Source organism: Condylura cristata, unplaced genomic scaffold (assembly GCF_000260355.1).
Source record: "Condylura cristata isolate star-nosed mole 26May11 unplaced genomic scaffold, ConCri1.0 scaffold00020, whole genome shotgun sequence".
NCBI lineage: Eukaryota > Metazoa > Chordata > Mammalia > Eulipotyphla > Talpidae > Condylura > Condylura cristata.
Window position 1 is genome coordinate 14540810 of NW_004567121.1, and position 26028 is coordinate 14566837.

Below are 26028 nucleotides of genomic sequence, written 5' to 3' on the forward strand. Positions count from 1 at the left end.
CACTATCCAAGAGGGTGGAATTTCAGGTAGGTTTCCTTCTGGTGATGCCGCTTATGCCCAAGTGAAATAAATTACTTGATTGCTTTCAATGACAAGACTGTAGTCGATAATTCCACTAGCCTGTTCTAAGGTGATTATTCAGGATATGTTCCTAAGCTGCACCTATAGGGTTACTTGACTCTCTGACCATTTATTTTTCAATTATCCATGCTACTTACCAACATTTTTTCCTTATTGTTCATATTAATTCCATTGTTTGACGCACTAGTCTATTTCATAACTATTACAGTCGGGAGGACATTTGAGGTAAATAAATGGAATAGTTTTATAGGAATGAGGATTAGAAGTGCTTTCTCAGCCCTTCTGCAGTTACCTCAGGTAACCCCACTCTTCAAACACAGGTGAACTTTCAAGTCAAACCTTGACATCTGCAGCATCAATCTGGTAATCAATTGATTAATACTTAGCGCTAACTACCACATCCCTGGCTCCACAGTAAGGAATTAGGAATTGTAATGACAATAAACAACTACAATAAACTACTAATGACAATAAACAATTGTAATGACAATAAACAACACTTCCTTAGGTGTTTTTCAAACATTACCACATTTAATATTCATAATAACCACACAAAATACGTATTGTGACCATCCCAGTTTTTAAGTGAAGAAAGTAAAGGTCAGAAGGAAAAAGAGCAAGAGCACAGTCAGGACACCCTGACATGGGGTGTTGCTGGCAGACTGCTGCAGACCAGAGCCCTGAAAGTGGCACTGAAAGTCTGGGCTTCTGCCTACTCGATTTCTGGGCCTCGTGTGAAAGTTCAGAATCCATCATTCAAAGTCATGCAGAAAACCAGGGCTTCTCCTTTATAGGCACACATTACTTTCCATAGATTTTTAGAAATCTATGTACCCTATTAAAATCCAAAAGAAATTATTCAAAGAGGGCCCTCTGTAGTGGCACAATGGGTTAAAAGCATAGCACTAAGAAGCTAGCCACAGGTGCTACAGTGCAAGTTCAATCCCTGCCCAGGGAGCTGACCCACATGGCTGGCAGACCTCTCCTGACCTGCCCGCTGCTCCCCTCAGCCGTGTATTTCAGTCAATCCACCTGTTCTGCTCCCCTCTGTCTCTGGTGAATCCTCTCACCATTCCTGCACCACTGGCCTGTACCCCAGTTCTGTATGCACAGATAAATAGATCTTTATATATACATAGATTTTATATATAGATTTTATAAATAGGTTATATAGATTTTATATATATATATATAGACCTAGAGGGGAATGCAAAACTATTCAAATACTCTGCAGCATTTTTGCCCTGAGAATAAAGTCTCTCAGGATAACTCATTTTGGATGTGTAAACTCTGATTGTTCGCTTCAAAAAAAAAAAAAATCAGTCTATTTCCTTATAGCAGAAACCCCCACCTTCCAGTGCCCTCGCATGCTTTCTGGAAGAGCTAATTTGACAGGATTCTATAGATACTGAGAGTCATTTTTTTTTCACTTCCTGCAAACATTAAATTGGATTCTTAGCTATTAAAGATAAAAGTCCCTGGTTTCATGTTCCTTCTTATATGAAACTTGACCTAAGGTTTACTACTAATTTCCCTTTAACCAGGGCAGCACCATCACAACTCTTCAGATTGCCCAGTGAAAGGCATCTCCTCTCCACCGCTGTCTACTCTGCAGACCCAGCTGGTGAAGCACATCCTCATTTGCTACACTTTCTCTTTCCTCTAATTTCAGCACAGGATGTTTTTACTTTTTTATTCCACACATTTCTCATTTCTCATTTCTCTAGCCAGCCCATCAAGCAGTTTTGTTTCTGTTTTTTTTTTAACGAAGACATTCTCCTCAGAAACATTATTTGAGATTATTAAGGGCCTGGCCAACTACGGTGGGGACACATATGTGGGCTAAATACCTGCTGACAAGCAGATGCAGGCGGCAGGTGAACTTTGCTGTCAGCACAGACAGAACCCCAAGAACTAAATGGGCTGCTTGGTTTCAGTGAGGGCAGGCAGTGGGGACATGCACTCAGAATACCCACCATCTCATTTCCTAATTGTCCCAGGGCATCAGCATCTCCTGCAGCTTTCTACTCTCACATTTTATTTGTGAGAGTAGAGTAAAGCATCCAGGTCACAGTGACTGAATCCTTACTCAGCCATGGGCATGTTTCAGAGTAAGATCCCAAGACTTCTCCTTGGTGCATAGATGCTGCCCTTGGAGAGGTTCCACAAGGAAATTTCCATTTGGTATTCCCCACCTGCAGGCAGGCTGGGCTCTCTTCTCTGAAGGAGGCCTGTGGTGTACATAGCCCTAGAGCAGGCACCCTGGGGAGCTGGAGAGAAGGAGAGGTCACAGATCCTCACCTCCCAGCACTAACATTCTAGAGGGAGACACAAAACTAACGCAAGTGGAACATTCTGAGACAGATCAAGCTCTACCTCCTGATCCATCCTCGAAAATCCCACCCACCATGGAGCAAGTGCGCATTGACCTTTAGGGGAAATCTCACTCCTACCGTGTGGACCCCTGTGACATTATAAAGAACGCGCTTCCCTGCTGTCACTGTGGCCCTTTGTTCCAAATAGTAAGGATTTGTTTGTCTTATATTGAAAAGAAAAAGATGAAGAGTCATATACAGAGATAAAAGAGGCAAATGATGGGAAAACTCTCTCTGAATTGTGTTCCCCAGGGTACCCTCGGTGATGGGATGCTGACTGCGGAGCGGGAAAGAGCCTGGGTTGCATTTCAAGCAGGTTCTAATTATAGCCCTGTATCTTGCTTCCATCAAAAACACTGATTCATAATTCAGACAAACACACTAAAATAACTTGGTAGCTTTGAGGCAAGCACTGATGCCCACCAAGATTCCTCTAAAATCTGGCCTCATCGTGCAGCCATCTGTCTCTCGTCAATGGCCAGATACTATGTCACATGCACCAGTGTCTTTGGACAATAAAGTCTCTCCACTGGGGAATACTGTGGGATCTGCAGGAAGTCTGGCTCGCTGGTCGACTGGGCAGGGGCTCAGCACTCAAATCTTTGGACAAGATGGACAGGGTGGGCACTTTTCACCATGGCTTTGAGTCTCAGGAGGTGTCCATTTCTTTATGCAAAAACTAACATGTTTTCAGACTTTCACCAGGAGCAATCTTGGCAAGGATGGGAAAGAGTCTGGAAACAGGGATGCTTCAAGGGCAGGTGGCTCAAGAGGCCACGGTGACTGCAGCAGCTGGAATCTTTGTTCTGCTTTGTATAGTTGATAACTGTGAACTAACTTCCCTGCCACCTGTCCAAGTAGAAACTTCCATTGCCTCGGATGGAGGCTTGAGCTCTCCATGGTCTAGATGGGGCATCAGATGGCGAGTCGGTAGGCATGTGATTCACGGGAGGCCACCCGGGCACCTGGCATAGAACTGTTCCTGCACTTCCTCCGCAGCCCAGTCCACCAGGACAGGATCTGCTAGGATCTGCTAGAAAACAAAATCGTGAGCAGCCCTCCCTGGTGGCACAATGGGTTAGGGCGTAGCACTGCAAGCTAGCTGCAGCCGCTTCAGTGAGATCAATCTCTGGCCCCGGAGGTGATCCTCACGGCTCAGCAGGCCTCTCCTGTCTCACCTGCTGCTCCCCTCAGTAGCGTACTTCGTCAGTCTGCCTATTCTGCTCCCCACTCACTGAGTGAAGCCTCTCATTGTCCTTGCACCTTTGGCCTGTGCTGAAGTAAGTAAATAAGTCTTTAAAAAAAAAGTAAACAAAATCTTGAGAAAAGGAATCCCTTAAATACAGCGGTCATCCATCCTTTTTCTCCAAATTCTGTCCTCTTCTTGGTGTAAGAAACCCAATTGATTCATCAGCTATGTTAAACTCATGTCAGTGTATCACAGACTGTTTCATAAAGGAGGGTCAAGGGGTCCCATTGAGGAAAAGAGTTTTAGATTCTTCTAGAACTCTTGCCCTCTAGAAGGGCAATACCTTTTCCAGGTGTGTGAGCCACGCGATGCCCAGCCAGTGGGCAGGTTGCAGCCTTCTCTTGGAAAAATCCCCCACAAAGCTCACTATCCATGACCTGCCCAGCTATGCACATATCTAGTTCTATGCTGCTCCATATGCCCACAGTGCTTGAAACAGAGCCAGAAAAGGATTCTTCTCTGCCCGTTCTTTCCCTGCTCCTCTGGGCCTACAGACCAGCCTGATAGTTGCTCATATGGTAAAGAGTGTCTAGGGAATAAAGAGAGAGGCAATGATTCATTACCATTAAAACTAAATGACAGATTCAGGAGACAAAAATATAAGAGGAAAACAAACGGAAGTAAAGAGAAATTAATGGCTAGCAGCACCTAGAACATTCTTGCAGAGAAAACTACAAAAAGAAAAGTAACCACATCTCTAGTTTCCAACAACAGCCAGGGCTGAGATGAGCGAGTAGCTGACATTCATTCAGAGTCACTGCTCCCTACTGCTGAGAAGGGTGGGTTTGGCCATGTTGTCCCCCTTGACCGCATCACTCTGAAACTGGGATGCAGTTTCAAAGTGATGCTGGGAAGTAGCACCAGTTCCAGACCCCTGCCCCGTCTACTGGGAAGATTTATCGTCATGCTGCAAGACTTGCCCTTGCTAACAGTTAAGTCCATCTACACACCCTCTGCTTTTGTCAGGTCCAGTGTATGCCTGCCTGCAGTGTGGCTCAAAAAGGGAGGCTGAGCCACAGAGGCCTTGTTTACAGGGAGAGACATGAGAACAGGAACAAAGGCTAGGTTCTGGGTACCTGCTAGGTCCTGAGGAAGTGCTAATGTGAGCATTTTATATGTAAGGACATGGAGACAGAGAGATTAAGAACTCTGCTAAGTTCATATCAGGTCATGTGGGATCCAAACACAAGACAGCCTGACCTCAGCGTTCTGTGTTTAACTGTGGACAACAGAACAAACAGTCAGAGAGAACATACTTGCAGTAGGTGGCCACACAAACAGACAAATAAACCTCGGTTCAGGACTACATTGCTATGTCTTTAGGGCAATTATCCTCAACTGTAAAGCAGAAAAGGAATCAGGGTGTCTAAATGGGCTGTGAGATCCATAAAGTAAGGGGGCTGGACTAGTAAGTCTCTACGATAATAGTAACAGTGAGGGCTCATTGCCAGGCCCATCACTATGCTAAGTACTTTGATGCATGGTCCTATTAAAGCCCCACAACCTCCCTGTGAGGGGATACTATGACTATTTTAGATTCTAGACGACACTTTCCACATTTAAAAAATTTTGCTGATATGAGGTATCTTACAATTATAATTGATAATGTTCCTTTTCAGTAAAAAACAACAGAAAAGAGGGGAGAGGAAGGAAACAAGCAAAAAAAAAAAAAAAGCAACCAAATGTAATGAATACAAAATCATTACAAAGAATGGAAGATATTAATTCAACTATATCAATAATCACTTTACATGCAAAAGGTTTTAAATATACCCATTAAAAGATAGATTGTCAGACTGATTTAAAGACAAAAACATGATCCAACTATATGCTGGCACTCTCTGATCTGTGGAATTCTATTAAAAAGAGGTCCCCCCTTCCCCAGGTCCCCAGTAGAGATCTTAGGTACAACACTGTCTGAGATGACTGGACGGTCATTCTATGGCTCCTCAGATGGGGTCTCTGTTCTACCTGCAGCTTCAGTGTTCACCAGGCCTCCCTTTGCCCTTTAAGGTCCAGACACAAATGTTCCCTAGATGCACAGACCCATTTGAGTCCCCAACACACACACACATACATACACACCGAGACTGCACACATTCTGTTCCCACTCCTTGGCAGGATTAGCCATGTCCTCTTACTCTAGCCAGTCCCTGCTTACTCCAAACATCACCTCCCTGAAAGAGCCTTCCTTGGTTTTCTCTACACTCACTGAGATATTGCCTCTGTGTGCTTCCCTGGCATCCTGTCCTTCCCCATCACCGTCCTGTCGGCTTTCACTGCTATTGCTTGTTTTAGTGTCTGCCTTCCCCATCAACTTCAGTGGTAAATGGCAGACCATGTCTCCTTTTCTTACCGTGACACCTTTAAGGTCTATGCCTGACACGCGAATGGGGCTTAACAATCTTTGCTGACTGAATACCTACTTAAATGCATTCAACAACTGACTTTTTCTTGGTCACTCCACAGAAAAGGTAAAAACACACAGAGAAATCAATCCCCTTGGGGTGAGTGCTTTTACATAGGAGCAGATTCCCAACCGGGGAGGAAATTTCATGACCCACTTCCCAACAGGGTTTGACCTATGCTTGTGAGACCTCAATCTCCATGGGACTGTGCCTTTCTAGGAGGTCCTTCTAACAGGGATAAACACTTTTCTTGGCAAAAGCAGAGCCCTGAAAAGCTTTTATTTTAAGATGTATGCCAACAGACTTACCAGAAAGGGGGAACCCAGAGACAGTGCATGGCTACCTGCTAGTGAATGTGCATGCATTCTGCAGCATTGCGAGAAAATCATTCTAACTCTCCCTATGGGCATCAGATTTGCTTCTTGGATTCCGTTATCTCCAGAGCCTAAATGAGGTCATCTGGAGATGCTATTTTCAAAGCTTCATTTTCAGATTCAAAAACTTTCTCAGAATGACAATCTTAGGGTCACAGAGTAGACCATCCAATCCATCTTCATGCCTCGTGGGGAAGGACCTGAGGTCCAGAGGGGAGAAGAGAGTTGCCTGCTGTCACCCAGCAGAGGCAGTCTGGTTAGCATCCTGGACCTGGACTCTTTGCTAAGAAGCACTTCATAACTAGATACTATGAAGAAGAAAAAAGACATGCAGCAAGGAACAAAGAAACAAGGCATGGGCAAGATGCTGGTCCACAAGAAGTTCATTAGAAAATTCATCCCATGGCCAAATCTGTTCAGAAAATTCTCCCACCTCCTGGGAAGTATTTTCTTGATACATCTGAACTGGTTGGCCATGAACTCAAAGGCCATTGAGAAAAAATGAAAGTTCTGTACAACCTGTGGAAGTTTTATAGGTCATTCAGCCAAGACAGCATTACAACACCACATGTGTAATGTCACACCTATGAGACCAGGCAGCGGAGGTGATGCTGCAGGGAGAAGAAAGCGCTGATTTTGTTTGAAAGGGCCAGAGGGAAATGCATGAAGCTGAATCTTAAAGACTGAAAGTTCAAAAACTGAAAGTGTGGTATTTCAAGAAAAGGTATGGTATTCCCTTGTTGGCGCTGCAGGTTAAAGCACAGCACTATGAAGCTGTCCGCAGCCACTGTGGCACGAGTTCAGTCCCCTGCTAGGGAGCTGACCCAGAGTGTGCTGCAGACCTCTCCTGTCTAGCCCGCTGCTCCCCTCAGCAGTGTACTTCGTTGATCTGCCTGTTCTGCTTCCCACTCTGTCTCTGGTGAATCCTCTCACCCCCCACACCTCTGCCCTGTTCCCAGTTCTTGTGTGTATAAATAAACGAGTCTTCAGGAAAAAGAAAAGGTATGGTGTCCTAGGTCAGAGGTGGACAGGTGGAAGCACAGTGATCACAACGTGATCACTGTGACCATGGACCTTCAGGATCTACACAATAAATTTACATGGCGTCTGGTTGTGACGCTAGGCTCAAGAAAAGGCTCAAGGAGGTGTTCAGCAGGAGAAGCACGTGGATATACAACGGGAGGCGGAACGGTGGTTGTAAAAAGAAATCTGTCTGCAAACATAGTGAAGAAGCTGATGAGAAGATGGCTTGAAGATCGGCTTTGGAAAGAGCGGAGAGGTTGGACATTGCCCTCAGGTCACACAGAGTCATCGCAGACTTTCAAGCAAGAAAGCACCCAACTCCTGGTCTCGTGACAGGGAAGCTGCAGAAATGGAGGGAGAAGAGACCCAGAAGCCAGGAGAGAGAATGTGGCAAAGACCATTAGGATAAATGCTGGCCTGAGACTACACAACCGAATCAGGAAGCAAAGCCAGTGAACTTGTCCCCACTGCTCCATGGAGGTCACCCCTCCAGCCTGGGTCATTCTGGTCTCTGCCAGAGCCCACAGAGACCTACATTTACACAGGCTCCACTGACCATGTGACAGAGCTGCCCATTGTCTGCTAAAACAATCCCCAATTTTAGAAGTTCAATCATTAGCTAAAGGCATTGAAGAAACAAAGCCAGATGAGCAGACCTGGGAAAATGCAGAGCCTGCTGCTGGTATGCCGAGGCTGCCTGCTCCGAGAGTCTCCTTTCATTAGCGCATTGCCTAACGAAAGGCAATGAAGCAATGAAGCAGACGGACAGATCCTGAATTCCCCTTCCTAAGATAGGCCCCCAATCCTCACACCAACCTTCGTTTGGAAGGCTGTCACCTGAAAGGTATCTTGGTCGTTTTGTCAACTGGCCGGCTACACTCACGGTGATATATTCAAGATGGAAAAAGATAAATCTTATCAGTTGTTCACTCCACCACTTGTGAAATAGAATAATGTCGTCAATGACAGTGGGAGGAGGACTCTGAACCAGACACAATTGTAATTATATGACTCATCTGGTTCTCATCTGTTTTATGTGGGTGGCAGTGATATGCCCACCTTACAGATGAAGAAACCGAGGTCAAGAGAAGTTAGGGTTCAACCCAAAGGCCCCCAAGTGGACAAATGGATTGAAGAGTTGTGATATATTTATACAGTGGAATATTACTCAGCGATCGAAGAGACCAACTCATGCCAGAAATTAGCCAAAAGGAAAAAGTAACTACCGGATGGTCTCACTTCTAGGTGGGATATAGTAGATGGTCTCACTAATATGTGACTAAAGGTCAAGAAAAAGTCAAAAGTAGCAAGCTGACCATAGAACTGGGGTGCATGGCAAAGGAAGGGGGGCAGCAGCAGGGGTGAGGTGGACATGGGGACTCTGGTGATGGGTCACCGGGGATATGGTGGCTGGAGAACTATGGAGACTGCAACAGTGTAAGAAAAAAAATTTTTTTAATAAATAAATTACATTCCTCACCAAGATCACGTATCTAATGATAGGTAGAGACCAGAGTTTGAGTCCAAGAGTCACCACAATGGGTTGTCTGTTCTATGCTACATATCACAGCAGACACAAAAGCACAAAATTGACAGGCTCCCCATCTTTTTTTTTTTTTTTTTTGGAACACACACCACTAGCTAAAACACTCAAACAAATTTAATCAGGAATTTCCCTCTGGCTCCAAACTTCCTGTTTGCTCTGAACCTCCTATGTCAATGGGAATTCTACCTCTGATTTGCTCAGCAATAACGTGGCTTCCTCAGAGGAATGTAAACTTGGCTTCATCCCAACCAGCTCAGTCTCCATGCGTTGCTTCTCTCCTCTTATCACCTCACGATGATTTCGTGCGTAACACACCACTAAAGCAGTTTGGGGCGAGGAGGGTCTCACCTTTAAGTCAACCCAGAGCCACGTTCCTCAGTGAGTGCTCCTGAAGAATCTGTGATGATACTGAGGCTCCTTAGCCGGGACACGAGCCCCCTTCGGCAAGGCAATGAGGGAGCACACGACTCTCATCACCCAAATGACATTTCTCAAGTCACAGCATGTTTGCTAAAGTCCTACAGGGGCCAGGTGAAGGGGTCAGGTGGGCAGGCAGCAAGGGCAGGGGAGGCACCACAGTCCTGCCTGTCAGTTGTTCCAGCCCACCTGTCACCTGTCATGGCCCAGAGCCCCTGAGCACTCGTGGTAGTGGAAGTTCACCATGGAGAGGTTACTTTCTCTGGAATCTCACCTGGCCTGAGATCAGAGCCACATGCCAGCTGGGCTGTTAGCTCGTGTGGGGGGACAATGTCTCTTCTATCCACTGCCCCGTTTCTCCAAACGGGCTTTAATGCATTGTTGTCAGCGAGGGTGTTCCTGCACCTCCTCAGACAGGTAGCTGGATCCCACAACTTCCAGAGCTCACTTTATGGTCATGAGCTTATTTAAAACTTTCTACTGATGCCAAGTCTGTAAGCCACTTTATTTTATTTCATAGTTATTATCGGCACCTTTTACAGATGGCGCAGAGACACGAGGTCATTTGCACAGAGCGACTCAATGGCTAAGTGACCAAGCTAGGACTTTACCGTAGGTCCTCTGCATTAGTCTGTTAGTTCCTCTAGAACAAAGAGCCACAGCCTGGGTAACTTGAACAGCAGAAATCATTTTTTCATGATTCTGGATGATGTAAGTCCAAAAACAAAAAATGGTATTAACAGGATAGGTGTCTCCTGAGGCTTTTCTCCTTGGCTTGTAATGGATCTTTCCCAGTGTCTGAATATGGTTTCTCTTTGCTTAGCTATGTCTCAATCTCCATTCTCACAAGGACACCAGTTCATTAGATTAGGACCCACCTGTATCGCCTTATTTTACCACAATTACCTCTATAAAGGTTCTACCTTTAAATATCACAATCTGAAGTACTGGAGATTAGGACTTCAACTTTCAAATTTGGAGGGGACACAATTCAACCTGTAACATCCTCTGACTCTGTAACCAAACATCTAGCCAATATTTCTAGACCTCCTAGGTGCCAAGGATTGTACTCTGCACTTATGCAAAAGGTTTCTCCTGTCATTCTCAAAAACAGTCCAGGGAAGTCTTCACTCTAATGCCCACGGTACAAGGAGAAACCTGCATTCCAAACAGTTTAAGTATCTGCCATGGAAAGCACAAAAAACCTGAAGCAGTCCCAGCCTCTTGAACCCAAACCTCCCATAGTCTCCAACATATAACTTTTGCTTTCCACACAAAACTGCAGCTGGCAGAAATGGGGCAGGGTAACTGCAGCAACAGGAGGCACCTGGCAGGATCTCCTTCTTCAGAAAGATAATAAACTTCAAGGATAATATCCCATGAATTTTACCAGCATGCATTACATAGAGCTGATGTTATGATTAGGTGAGTTAATATTTGCAAAGTGCTCAAAAGAGTGTCTAGCTAGTATCAGAGGTCCAATACATGTTTGGCTATGACTGTCACTGTTGCTTGCTGTGATTGTGAGGGTATTTTATTACTGACTTCTGAATAATGAGGGTAGATTTATAAGGGTAATTATTCTATTAATATCACAACAATTTTTCTCTCCTCAAAATGACACACAGAGGTCTAAGTGCACAACTGTCATAAGAACAAGAAAAGAAACAGTAGCAATACAATTTGAGGAGGTGGAGAAAAAGGGATGAGTAGTAACTGACTTAATAGGCCCAAGAAAGAGCTGAAGCCCTAAGGAGCATTGGGACACTGAAGAACAATCAAATGTAAGCCCGAGTCTCTTACCCTCCACACACCAAAATGTAGGAATTGTCAGTGAACAGTGTCCGCTGGTGATGAGGTAATGTGAAGAGAAAGATCATAGATTTGGTTGAAAGCTACCATAAATGCAGATTCTCTGCCTTGTTTTCCACAACCCCTTTTCTGCCCCTAGACGTTTATTCTCTGGAGAAAAGGACCTCCAGACCCAGAACAGGCTAGCGGAGGCACAGGGGAAATGCATGGACATGTCCATTCTGGGAGCTCCAACTTCTCTTTAGGCAGGAATTAAACATTTGTTTCTAGGGCAATTTGACAATTCCCCAAAGAAAGATCTAAAAATATAGATAATCAGAGGTTCTCCGTCTAAGTGGTCAACCAGATTAGAATACAATAAGCCCCAAGTCACCTAGTCCAATATTCAAATGATAGTTCCAGAAAGAGAAAGCAGAGAAGGGATCGTTAAATAACTATTTTCTAGACAAGGGCATCATTTCCTAAATCGAGGAAGTCTATCTAGGACCTAATGCAACAGATGAAACTAGATCTAAATGACCCCATTAACTGGTTTTAGAGAAATGGTCACAGAAGCTTTAACAAGCTTCTAGGGAAAAAATATCAGTCCATACCAGGGAACAAGGATCAAATGGGTTTAGATTTTGTAATAGCAACACTGGGAGTGAGAGGAGAATTAAAACTGTTATAAAATTTTGATTGAATGTGGTTTTCAATCTAGACTGCTATGGCCATCCCAAATATTTATTAGAGTAACACAATTTTAGATATAAAAGGAAGGTTTCAAAAAAAATGTGCTTCCACACTTTCTCAGAAATGTGCTGGAGGTACATCTTTAAGTCAAGTTTTCACACAGGAGAGAGGCCAGAGGAAATGCTGGGCCTCCAGAGAAGAGGGGTGCAGGAATGATTGCCATGTTCACAGGAGAACTGTTCAGACCAGAGCAGTTCAGAAGACTCCAGGAGCAGTTCTTTCAAGAACATGGAACTAGTAGAATTCGCATGTAATATCCTGAAGGGAGATGTGCTAATTTGTCAAGAGTTTGTGTTGAATTCCTAGTAAGTACACAGAAAAGCGAAGAGAATTAACTTGGGGGAAAACAAAGGAAATGTATAGGAATGCAGAAGTAATTATAGCTTACCACAGGGCGTAGTGCCAAATAATGCCTCATAGGCTTGGTAATGTACACAGCGGATAGTCCTTTACCCGTAATGACAGAAACAGGAGAGCATGGGGGTTGGGACAGGTGTGTTTGTGTGGCAGGGCAGTGAAAGCGCACGGGATGGGACAGATAACTAAATTTTCACTTCCCTCCTGGAGTGTCACTAGATAGATAATGCCTGAAATAAAGTTTTAAGGACAGTGAAAGAATAGCATTTAGAAATACTGAAGTTCCTACCAAAGTATCAGCTAGAAGAATCAAAGGCAGCTATCTCTGTGGAAGAGGAAGCTGGGTAGGTAAGGGCAGACAACTGCTTTTTATTTCTTTAAACACTTTACAGAACAGTTTGGCTTTTTATCTAGGTGTATATCTTTGTTAAAATATCTAAGCTTTCGGCCCTCCCTGGTGGCGCAGCGGGTTAAAGCGCAGCACTGAGAATCTAAAGCCACTTCCTCATGAGTTCGATTCCCGCCTGCCCCGGAGGCGACCACATGGCGTGCCGGACCTCTCCTGACCCGCCCGCTGCTCCCCTCAGCAGTGTACTTTGTCGATCTGCCTGTTCTGCTCCCCGCTCTGTCTCTGGTGAATTCTCTCACCCTCCGCATCTCTGGCCTGTACCCCAGTTCTGTACAAATAAATAAATAAATCTTTAAAAAAAAAAAATATCTAAGCTTTCTACCACCGGTTTGTAAACTGGATGAGTTACTACCCAGTTTTGGTTTCCAGACTCCATGTCTCTAAAGTGGAGCTGGATTAGATGATCCAATATGCCACTGTGTCCTGTATCCTCCCCTTAGACACTCTGTTCTTAGAGTAACAAGAGCTTTATATTTAAAAAAAAAAAAAATGTTTTCTGTAATGGGTGGGGGGTGCTGACTGCTGAAGACAGCCCCCTCCGAGGTTTGGCCAAGGTCTGATTTAGTAACACTTGTGGCTCATGTCATGTTGCCTTGGGCATGGAGATCTGGACTGTGTGCTATTTTAGTGATTTTCTAAGGGGTAGGTTCTAGAAGACAGGGAAGGAAAAAGGAAGGGATCACCCTTTTTCTTTGCTGCTTTGTGTTAGCATTAGGTAAATTAAAAAGACATTGAAAGAAACATGAGACTCTAAATATCAGACCTGATAATTAACAAAGGCCTTAACCAGCAAGCTTCAAGTCAAAGGCCATGTGCCCCTGGCATGAGGAAATTCCAGGCAGGCAGCAGGCTAACATCCAACAACTAGGCACGCCCTCCCCCTTTGACTATATTACAACTCTGCATGCATTTTCCAGGGTGGCCTTGGTGGGAGAAGCAGCTTGAGACCTCTCCATTTTTTTTTTTTTTTTGAGGGAAATCCCTCAGAAGTCCCTCCTTTCGGGATTTGTTCCCAGCCTAGCAGGAGATAGGACATTTAAGACAGGTTTATAAGAGAATATGAGATTTTGACTAAATCTTTTCTTCTTGCTCTTCATTCTTATTTGACTTTTTATAAACATCATCATCCATAAGGAAAGCCTTTTCTAAGTACTTCTTGAGCACAGAGTGACCTAAATTGGGAGAAAATGGGGACACCCGTCTCTTTTCTCTGGACTCCCCACTGCCCAGCTCTGACATATACCAAGGACCCAGATCAGACTGGCTCCTAAGAATGACGACAACCCCTTAGAGATGGAAAGTCTTAGAGAATTTAAGAATCATCCAAGTTTAACAATTTTACAACTTCCTCCATGGCTGGATAAAGACCAGACTTGAGTGCTTGAAATGACAAATGTTACTCACTGACATTACATAAGTAAAACACACGCCTTCATACACTCCACCTCTGCCTCCATAGTCTGGCTTATGGTAACCACTCACCTACCCCTTAGAGAGGACAGCAGGCATTGTCTGAACTTCACAAGTGGAGTTTGGCTCAAGAATATTCTCAGAGGATTCTCTAGAGACTGTTAGGCTGTTTTACCCTTGTGTACCTAGGAGGCTGGTGGTGGGAAAATTAACTTCACACCTTTTTTCAAGTTTTGCTTTTCTAATGACTACTACTTTTATAATTAAAAAATAAAACAGAGTTCCATTTCATAAGAAGGAAGGAAGGCAATTATTTTCCTCATATGATTCTGGAAGATTCTTTTGGAACCTGGGTTGGATAAAATATCTCCCAAGTTGTTTCACTATCTTAAGAGGAATTCCTCCTAGATGTAAAAAGATCGATCACATTTTTTTTTTTTCCTTAACCTTGACTGGAACAGTAATTATACTGTATTGTAAATTGGCATGGGAATGTAAAGCAGCTTCTCACTGGTGCACAACACAAATTATGTATACATGAGGATGGGAATTATTCATCTTCAGTTGCCACTGATATAACTTAGACAAACTAGTTGTTACTCCATTAATGATATATTACTCCATAATTGCAAAAAAAAGAAAGAAAGAAAGAAAGAAAGAAAGACTTGTAGACGTTTCATTGCCATTCTGAATGTTTTTAAATAAGTATATTAAAAAAAAAACACATGATATAGGAGGGACACTATTTTCAACTTAGAAAATATGTGCTCAACTAAACAGAAAGTGACACTATACAGTTAAGTAAATGACTCTTACAAATTCCTACATTTCAATGTTGTTGTTTAAAGGGAATGTGAGAGCTAGGGAGTTAAATGTCTTACTGACAAGAAAAATAATTGCTCTAGAACCAATTTATTTCTCATCACTATATTCCCCCAAACTGCCTCACTCCATTTTCATCTTCTTCATCTTCCTTTTCTTTTTCTTTTTATTACAAAGTTTATTTTTACATCATTTTTCACATTTTTTTTTTCCATCTCGATTGTAATCCCCGCGGGTTTCCCATCACCAAATCACCCCTGTGCCACCACCATAGTCCCGTGCATTTCCCTCCCTCCCCCCCCCATTTTTGATCCCATTCCCCACTCCACCCCCACAAAATGTCTCTGGTATATGGTTGTTCATTATTTTTGTTATTTTCTCGCCTGGTCCATTATACTCCTGCTATGAGTGATACCATCTGGTATTTTTCTTTCTCTTTCTGGCTTATCTCACTAAGCATGATCTTTTCCAGCTCCATCCAAGTTGCTGCAAAAGACATGTGTTTCTCTTTTTTGGTTGCTGAGTAATATTCCATTGTATATATGTACCACATCTTTCTAATCCAGTCATCTACTTTTGGGCATTTGGGCTGCTTCCATGTTTTTCCAATTGTAAATAAAGCAGCAATAAACATGGGGGTACAAGTATCTTTTTCAATCAGTGTTTTTGTGTCTTTTGGGTAGATACCTAGGAGTGGGATTGCTGGGTCGTAGGGAAGCTCCATGTTTAGCAGCTTGAGGAACCTCCAAACAGTTTTCCATAGTGGTTGTACTAGTTTGCATCCCCACCAGCAATGCAGGAGAGTTCCTTTTTCTCCACATCCTCGCCAACATTTGTTGTTGCTAGTTGTTTGAAGATGTGCCATTCTCACTGGGGTGAGGTGGTATCTCATTGTGGTTTTAATTTGCATCTCCCTTATTATGAGTGATGTTGAACATTTTTCATATGCCTGTTGGCCATCTGCAGATCGACCACATTTTATTGAGAACTTGCTGTGTAGCAGGTACTATTCAAAATTATTTAGACCTATTAACCTGCTGAATCCCCTCAGGATTTAGTGAGAGAGAGACACCTGTGATCACTACTTTACAGATGAGGACCCCGAGGCACCTGGTGACAGAGGCAGAGGGCACAGTCTCACCACCCCCTGCCATGTGCCCCTGGCTTCTACACAGAATAAGAAGGCACAGTCTGGGCTTCTCTTCCCAGGGCCCCTGGCTGCCCACTGTGTTCCAGGCAGACCACACATCCCCCTCCTGTGCGTGCGTTCTTAAGGCCAGCCAAGCTCCTGAGCAGCTCGGAGAGAACCAGACAGGCAGTGAGCATGAGGTGGAGGAGTAGAAAGTTTCCGGGACCAAGCTTGGAAAGAAGGGCCACTCTTCAGTCCTCAGCCTCTCAGGTAAATGCAAATATTCAAGGGGAGGGGAAGACATTTTTGAAAGCCAGAAAGTGAACCTACGGTGAGCCAAGTCCTCTCCCACTACAGCACACAGAGGTGCCCCAGGAACTCTGTGTAGGGGACAGGGACAGTGTCCTCTGCTGCCCGGGTGGGAGCCCTGACCCAGGAAGGGACAGTGAAAGGGCTCTGTCTGCCGACTTGGGCTCCTCTTCAAGTGTGAGCCATCGGCCAGAAAAGTGATTTCTTTCCTAAGTTCTTGGGCCATTGGCCAAACTAGCTGCTAATTAACTTGTGTATAAATTCCAGCACGAAGGCTGGAAAATTCAATCTCAACATCAGCTGTGGAGTTCATCCTCCAAAACCTGGTATTACCACTGTCCCAAATAAGCCTCTATCACACAAAATATGGTCTCAGCATGACCTCAGAATAGCCAGCAGCAACAGGTGAGGTCACACCCTCATAGCCCTCTGTAGCCAGCGCAGACCAAGAGCTGAGCTGACTACCCTTGCAGCCCTTCTGGCGGCAGCTTGAAACACAGCAATGGGGAAACAGAGATTGCGTGTGCTCACCACCCATAAAATCGAGCAAGAAGGAATGGGCCCTTTTGGAAAAAGGGAAAAAAGCCCGTGTGATGTTTGTTAGAAGAGCTTCCAACACAGACTTTTACATTACATCTATAAGGTAGCAACCCACTAGGTTAGGAGGTTCTGGAGCATTTCAGACTCGAAAATTAAATACTTAAAATGAATACCTGTTGTTAGCAGGCCGCTGTCCTAGGCCAAGCAGGTAAGCAGTGTTGTGTGTGGTTATTAAGCGCAGAACAGACATCTCAGGGGGAAGAAAAGGCACCTGCTAACTGCCCAGTACAGGAAGATATTATGTGACCCAGAAAGGCCCTCCCAGCTGGATAGGCAGGGAGGGCTGCCCAGAGCAGAGGATGTACTTGACATAGTCCTGAAGGTAGAAGGGGATTTTTCTAGACCTGTGGCCCCCGCATCACCTGATGAAGCTCTAAAAAATGACAGATTCCTTAACTTCATACCAGAGTACTGAATCAAAAGTGATAGGGATATTACACTGAAATCATTATTCTTAGTAAAAATAAAATTGCTATTATTATGTCAAATGAAAAAAAAATACTCCAAAGTAGCAGAACAGTGAACCCCCATGTACCTGCCACCAGCTTCGGCAATTGGCAACACATAGGCACTCCTTTCCCACAAACCCCGGGGGAGCCCCTTCCTCTAGCATTATGAAATCTACACATTTCTAAATGGGGGGCTCCCTGGACAGTCAGCCCATGATGTGAACTAGGAAGCGCTGATGAGCCCTTAGCCTGTGCAATCCGATGCGGTCTCCAGGTAGATAGGGTCAGAATTCAGCTGAATTCTAAGACACCATGCTGGTGTGTGGAAGCCCCCTAAACCTACTTCCATTGGAACCAGACTTTGGAACTCTTCATCACCCAACCCTGGTGGCCTTCTCAGTGATCTAACACCTATGCATGCGACTAAGTTTATAAACTGCCTTGGTTGGGGGGAGGCAGAGATTAAGGCTTTGAACTAATTGAGGCTGATGGTCATGTGTTGGTTATTTACTATGTACAAGACAAGAAGGGGGTGAAGAGTAAGAAAAGGAGTTTGAGGAGTTAAAAGGTGAAGAAGAAATGGCCGTGAGGAGAGCTTACAGCTTGGTGAAGGATTCACATGGACCCCTGACGCCTGATCCTAGCCCAGGTGAGCCCGGCAGGGGCAGCAATGAAAGGCTTAGACTACAGTCCGTTCACAAACAGCCAGAGAAATTGGTGAGACGCACCCAGGCTGGTGGGACCAGGCCTCTGCAGGCAGGCAGTGTCGTATGGGGCTCTGGACAGAGGAGATTCAGGGGAGGGCACACGTGGTTAAGGTGGGAGCTGGTGGGCGAGTTTGCAGGACGCTAGGAATCTTGGTGAGAAGTGAGGAGAGGAAGGTGTGTGGGGCTGTCTAGACACAACCGAAGGTGACCCCAATGAGTCCTGCTCTAGTAGAAGTTCACCATCCCCTCCTTCAGTATGGAGAGCCTGTGACTAAGTTCCAGACAGCAGACTTCGAGAGAGGCGAGAGAATATCATGGTCATGATGATGTGACATTAGAAGCAAAGGCCAAGGGATTTTTCAGATTGAATTAAGGTCCCTAATCCTTTGATTTTGAGTTAAACAAAAAAGAGACTATCCTGATCAATTTGTTCTAATCAAGTGAGCCCTTTTAAAAAAGTCAGGCCTCCCCTAAAGTGAGATAATCTAAGAAGGAAAGACATCTTCTCCTGCTGGCCTTGAAGAACCCAGCCCCAGGAGTAACACAGCTGCAAGGAAATGCTTTCTGCCACAACCACCTGAATTCTGAAAGGCGTTGACCCCCAACTCCAGGAGAGTGTGGCCAGCTGACAGCTCTGAGGTGTTGAGGCCCAGGGCACAGAGGCTCCTTGTTGGACTCTGGGCTTCTGAGAATGGTGAAACACTAACTGGGTATTATTTTATGCCACTAAGTTTAAGATGACTTGTTACTGACCAGTAAGAGACCATTATATTCCATGAGGCTAAGAAGTATGGGCTTTGCTCTGTAGGCCAAAGCAAGCCACTGATTTTGAGCATTGAGGCAAACTTATGAAGCAAAGAGACAGTGGCAAGCAGGGGAGTTTGAGATGTGAGTTATGTAAGCCCCTCTCCCCTTGAAAGAAGATTGAGTCAAGGCATTGCTCCCAGGAGCAGGTCACTAAAGTTCTAGTGAGTTAAGCCAAATCAACTTTACTTTTACCCAATTTAAAAAAGAGGAGGAAACAAAAACCAACTAAAGAAATTGACAGTCATTGAAAAAATTTTAAGGAACATTAGTGTCCTTGTTTCTAATTATATTTACTCCTCCCAGAATTCCTGACCTCATAGAAGAACCTGCGTAAATAGCCCTGCTCCCTTACTGGAAAGTGTGTGTGTGTGTGTGTGTGTGTGTGTGTGTGTGTGTGTGTGTGTGTGTGTGTGTGTGTGTGAGAGAGAGAGAGAGAGAGTGAGAAATAATCTGTGAGTGTGTGTGCCTGTGTGTGTGTTCCTTCTATGTTTTCTTGGAAGGGGGACAGGGCAGTAATAAGGGACTAGATGATCTACAAAGAGTCACTTCCTGTTGGATACTGTCTAGTTCCCTTCTCCTCCCCCCAGATCATAAACTCTGAGATACCCCACCCCCCAAGCAACTCTTCCCCCTCTGATTCTATCTACTGGAGACAACTAAGCCAAACAAACTCAGGAAGTGGCAAGAGGTTGGGAAGGGACGGAAGTTCATGGCACAGAAGGAAAAAGTAAAGAGAATGTCCTGATGTTCAAGGAAGAGGGTGGGAGAGAGAAATGAAGGTCACTCCAAGGTCGCTCGGCGCCAACCCTTTAAAATGTCATGCTTGGGCTTTCCATCAAAGCTGGCACAAACAGTGGGTCAGATCTCCTGGGGCTAGTCAAATATTAACATTCACAGTGATAAACAGCCCCCCCCCCAAAAAAAAAAAAGCCCTCTATAAGCAAATTGGAACAAACAACTAATCTAAAGCAGGTTGCTAAGAGACCAGTTGGGCAGGAGCCAAAGTCAGCTCAAGTGCCTGGAGAAGACTTTATTTCTTCACTTGCAGGAAAGAAAGGAGGAGAAAAAGGTACCTGTAGATGACCCCATGTTGGTGGAGGAACATGAGGGCTGACGTAACCTCTGCAGCATAGAATCGGGAGCGAGGCTCGTCAAATTTGCGGGAGCGCTGAATCTGGAACATGAGGTCTCCACCGTTCACATACTCCATAACAAAAAAGAGGCGATCCTGGAAAAAGAGGAGAAAATGCCAGTTAGCCAATTTCATCACAGCTGCTGATGTGGATAAGTATTTTGGAGCCTAGTGCAACAGAACCAGGACTCTAGGGGGAAGAAGGCGCAAGGCAGATGAGTCCTGGTGATAATGCAATCTGGGGAGGTGAATGCAGATGGGAAGTGGGATATGAGGTCTTATTCTAAAATCTCTTCCTGTGTCTTAATTTTACGAGCATCAGCTTAGTCTAGTGCAAGAGGCCCCGACATGTCAGCAAGGCAACCTGAGTCTTAACTTCTCTGACAAACCTGAAGAACAGTCTTGGACAAGTCTCTGTCCCTTTGGAGGTTCAAGTTACCTTTATATGTGCAGTAATTCAAGTAATTGTTCCTCTAAAGACATCCATGCCCTACTGCCTTAACATGTAAATGTTATCTTTTTATATATATAAAAAAGGAATTTGAGATATGTTGAGGCTAAGAGTTTTGAAATGGGAAATTATCCTGGATTGTCCTATAGGCCCTACACATAATCATGAGGGTGTTTATAGGAGATACAGAGAGAAATGTGACGAGAGAAGGCAACGTGAGCATAAAGTCAGAGCTAGCAGAAGAAAGGAGCTGTGACCAGAAGCTGGAAGAGGCAAGACAGAACCTCTCCTAGAGTCTCTGGAGGCACCTGAAGAACATATCTTATTCTCCCAGCAATCCCTATCACATTAGCTCACAACTCCATAGTCAATAAACCTGATCACCAACTCTTGCTCTCTGTGAACCCCACAGAGGGATTTGTGCTGGTTTAGTTCTTTACTGTAGCCCCAGTAATTGGAACTGTGCCTGGCATACTGGGTGCCTCGTCCGGACATTGTTTTCCAATGCAGTTCTTGAACACCCACTGTGGATAAAGTTCTAGATGCTGGAAATTCAATAGTAAACCTGAGTTGGTTTCCCTATTGTTAACCTCATTTCAAGTTATTCTAATTTTAGACCAATTTGAACTTCAGCTTTAGCCTGCTTTCAACTCAATACAGCTCCATGTGCACGGCCCTAAAGCATAATGGGCCCTTCTTAACCCAGGAAGGATGGTTTAAGGTAAGATCGGTTTTTTACTTCCCCTCCTTCCATTCAGTGAGAGTGGATTGTTTCTGACCTCCAACCTAACACATTTGAGAAGTATATTTTGATGCTGAGTGAGAATCTCAAGTCATTCTGGGAACTGCTTAATTACATAAACTGAAATCAAAAGAAAGCTGGCAAACCCAGCGACTACTCATTAATCCCCTCTTGGCATAGGTCAAAAACAAAGCAAAACAAAAACCAGTTTCCTGGTAAAGTAAGCAAATATGTTTTCTGAGGTAATCAAAGATTTTAAAAGCTTTATTCCACCTCCGCCTCCCTTAATCTCACCTGAATGCCTAAAAAGTTACGGTCTTGTGATAGCAAGTACAATAATAAAATTAGAAAAGCGATTGTGTGTCATGTCCATGAAGGTTAAGAACAGTTAATAATGACCTATAAGCTGGAAGGGCCACCCTGTGTGTCTGAAATAGCCATTGGGCTCCATTTTCCCAGAGCACTAACCTTTCCTGCCTTTGAAGGGGAATGTAGGCCCATCCTGGCCATCTTTCAAGGTGTGATGGATGGCTTGAGGCTTCCTCTCGCTGGCACCACGTTCCTGCCAGTGGGGTTTGTTTGGACACACATTCTCCATTATTTGTCAGCTGTTTATATGTGCAAAGATTCTATCACTTTTGAGACAATTTCACATAAGCACCCAACAAAAGATTGGACTTAGATCAGTTTGCCTTTGATGTGCCAGTGACAGGATGAGGGATTTCTCCAACGTGCCTTGTAAGGGACGTTTGGGCACTCATGTCACACTCTGCACCATGTCCTTTCCCCCTCCACGTCTACATCAGTTAACCCATCCATCCAACAGAACTCATCCGGGTGCCTAGTCTTGGGGTCAGAGCTGGCGGTACGGGAGGCCATGTAGGCCATGGCTTTGGCTTCTCAAGAAAACATAGAAAACATAGAAAATAACACAAAATGCCCTTTCAAAACTGATGACAAAACTTCTTTATCTGGGCCATATCTTCTTAACTCTTCTGCTGGACATGCCCTGTCACCCAGTCCTTAACACTCAGAGAAGATCATTATAAGAAACAGTCACTCCTCCATGCTCTTTCCTATCTCATAGCTAGCTTTGGTGTAACTGGCCATTGCTATAGAAAACTGACATTGACTCAAAAGCTATAGAATCTTTGCACATGTGAACAGCTGAATTAGGGAAAGGACCACACTTGAGTAAGAAAGATCTGGAACAATGGAAGATGAGAAGAGGAGGATGCCTGGTAAAGGAGAAACCCAGTCCTGGAGGGAAGAGGGGAGCAAAAATGAACCTGTGTGTGGGGATGAGGAGGGCTGGAGTGAACCAGTACCAAAATTTGCTAGCTAGGATAACCTGGGTTTGGTAGGCAGGAGACAGACTGGGGCAGAGGGAGATGATTCTGATGACAGGTGGGGAGCAAAGTATGCTAGAAATCTACTGAGTTGCAAAAATGACCAAACTAATATCGATTTAAAAAAAAAAAAAACTATTCTGGCCCTCCCTGATGGCACAACGGGTAAGGATGCAGCACTGCAAGCTAGCTGCAGCCACTTCAGTGCGAGTTCAATCCCCAGCCCCGGAGGTGACCCACATGGTGCAGCAAACCTCTCCTGACCCGCCTGCTGCTCCCCTCAACAGTGTACTTCATTGATCTGCCTGACATGCTCCCCACTCTGTCTCTCATGAAGACTCTTACCACCCCTGTACCTCTGCCTTGTACCCCAGCTCTGTAGGCATAAATAAATAAATCTTAAAAAAAATAAAACTATTCTGGAGACAGATTTCAAAATGGATTAGAAGAGAATAACCTGAAGTTACTGCATCTCTTCCCTACTTCCATGGTACTGAGTGCTTCATCTCGGAAAAGGATTCCAAAGCATCCTCCTCTCAGCTCTGCCACAGCTTGTCGAGAAGTGGCAAAGGAGAAGAGCTTTGGTCTAACACACTGGAAAGCACTTCCCTTGTGTCATATCATCAGCACCCAAAGAAGAGAAGCCTAGCACGTGACCTGAGTGCCTGTGGAACAGCCCCCGAGGGCCACGGCTCCCAAGCACCGACTACCACAGTGGTCTGCCAAGAGAGAGAGCAGCTTCTACACTGAAGTAGGAACAATAGCTTGTCACCGGTTTTCTTTTTGACAATGACAGACTCCAGAGGGCTCAGATTTGGTATATGGCCTCTGGAAAATCCTGCAGTGTGGTTTTGACCAGGTTCTTGTTTTCAGTCCATGATGTCATTAGTGCCCCTGGCGGGTCCCTCAGCACTGCCGCACAACACTTCCTTCTGGTTTGACCATAGACTGATCTCTGTATCAAGTACACCCCTGGGGCATGGCAGCAGAAATGTCAGGACCCTCATCTGCCCAACAAAGTGGGCTGTCATCTCGCAGAGGCGCCAGGTTATGTGCTGTGCCCACCTGGCCAGGTGTTCATTGACATAGACGGAATCTGTCTTTGATAATACCAAGATAGAGTTTGAACAGAAAACATCGATTGCTCAATGGAGCCCATTGGCACCAGGAGGCAGCTGTTTGAAGTCAAAGTTAACCTATGGAATGTTCTGTGTGATTTTAAGGATAAGAATAAAAATTTTAATCTGATTTCTACAACTCTGGCGGGGCCCAGAGCTGTGCTCTTTGTCAACACTCTTCCCACAAATTCCAGCTGTTCTTCCTAACCCAGTGTGCAATAGCATCGATTTCAGATGGTCTCCCACATGAAACTTCATCACCTCCCTGGCAGGATGGAGGCACCCAGCAGCTGGGGCTCAGTGCACCCCTTTCTTGTGTATCCCTCCATCTTGTCCAGGCTTGATGCACAGTTAGCTCAGAAAAGAACTAAATGAATCTCTCCAGTCTTCAGCTCAGAAGGTAGAGATGGAAGACAGAGTGTACTCAGCCCATGGAGCTGCTACTGTGATTCCAGAAATTCAGAAGTCACCCTGTTATCTGCAGTGCCTAACAATGCAAAAAGATACCACAGAGGTAGGTTCATCCAGGATTGTAAAAAAGCTTTGGGTTAGGTCAATCCTTATACTCTATTACTGCTGCTGCTATTGTTGGTTTCTTCTATCTTTGTTTTATGTTTCTTTGCTTTGTTTTATTTAGAAAGATAGCTGCTAACCAATCAGGGGTTAGAACTGCACCCATACTGATGCTAAAACTGCCAGTTGATTCAGGGAAAAAGCAATCCAGGGAACGTTTTTCAATCTTGTGTATGTAAAAAACAAGATGACCAACTGAAACCTTCACTTTCCAACCACCTGTCAACATCACAATAGTGCTCTGACCTTTTCTTTGCCTCCCAAAGAATATTTTAAGTTCTTGTAATTGTTTATAAAATGAACAAATACCAGGTAGCTGAGCCTTGGAAGAGAAATCCATATTTCCTTTCATTGTGGAAGGAACCCTCACCTGCTTAGATGGAAACATTTAGGTTGGTCACACTCTGCAGAGTAGAAAATGCTTCCCTTAGGCCCCCTGGCTTAGTGTGGCAGCCAGAGCTAATCCTCCCTATAAGAAGCGATGCTGTGGTGAGGGCCTCTATTTACACTGCTGACCGGAAAGTATGTACATGCTACAGCAAGCCCACTGAAACTCTATTTCTCCACTTGGCATCCTGGAAGAAGACACCACTCTTCCATTCCACAATTTACCCATTCCCTACATCTGGCTCATAAACACTGGCTTTTCCCTTCCTGACCTGTGAAGCCCTGCCCATACCAGTTGGCAACTTGACTATTCTCATAATGCACTATGCCCTCTTATAAAACAGCCACTGCTCCTCTAGCTTAGATAGGATTCTAATGGCCAGACAATGGTCAGTGTGGTTGTTGATTCTGTGCACCAGATCTGACATGACAAACTAGGGTTCATCCAGAGGGAGATATGAAGGAGCTGGGGCCCCCAAGGAAGTGCTGAAGAAACGAATGAATTTACTATCAAATGAAGGAACCACCCAAAGAGGAACTCTCTGAAACATCTGTTCATGTGGTGGTAATTAACTGGAAGGCTGCCATGTTGTAAATTCAATCTCAGTTACTGCAGGAGTCAAACTAAGACCAAGGGGGAGATGCTTGAATGGAGCCCTTCTTATCACAGCCTAGGAAACCCATCTCAGAACCCCGACTGTCTGACACAGGGTCCCATTGCTTGTTCTAGGCTAAGGCCCTTCCACCCTGATAAAGCCAGTCTCCACTGGACAGTCCCTCTGCAGGGCGGCTAACAGGAACACTTTATTGAGGGGCTGGACCAGATGAGCTGGCTGAGCAGCCGAGCCTCTTGGAAACATTTTAAAGTATACAGATGCCCAGGCCAATCTATCAGAGCTTTTAATTCTGAGGTGGGTCCTAGGGATGAATGTTCATTTAGTGTTAAATTTCCCAGAAGGCTCCTAATGACGTTTGGATACTACTGGGTGAGGCAACTGCTGAGATGTTTCTAACATGAGGGCTTGGTGAGTCCACTGTATTTGTTCTGTGTCTTTACCAGGACAATTTCATGTGTTGCTAAATCCAACTAGAGCATAAACTCTTGGGCCAGCAGTGCTAGACAGCGTTCTGGTGGGAAAGGTGCACTCCCATGGCTGCTAGGGCCTTCTATAATGGGAGGTATCTCTTGTTGTGGTGGGGCTACACTTCCTACATCTGGCTGCATCCCTGACACCTAACACACACTGGGGTCCCAGCAGC

At 44.7% G+C, this 26028-nt stretch overlaps 1 protein-coding gene across 4 annotated transcripts in view; it reads right to left on the reverse strand.

The window, feature by feature from the left end:
* Positions 1-26028, reverse strand: part of PRKCE (protein kinase C, epsilon) — a 422632-nt gene that overhangs the window by 55006 nt on the left and 341598 nt on the right. For all 4 annotated transcript variants that reach the window (XR_001145634.1, XM_012727410.1, XM_004686234.2 and 1 more), the window contains one exon: positions 20090-20244. Coding sequence is in view for 3 of the 4 variants with exons in the window: in XM_012727410.1 (XP_012582864.1) it covers positions 20090-20244 (155 nt within the window). In the remaining variant the exon portion in view is untranslated. The remainder of the gene's footprint in view (positions 1-20089; positions 20245-26028) is intronic.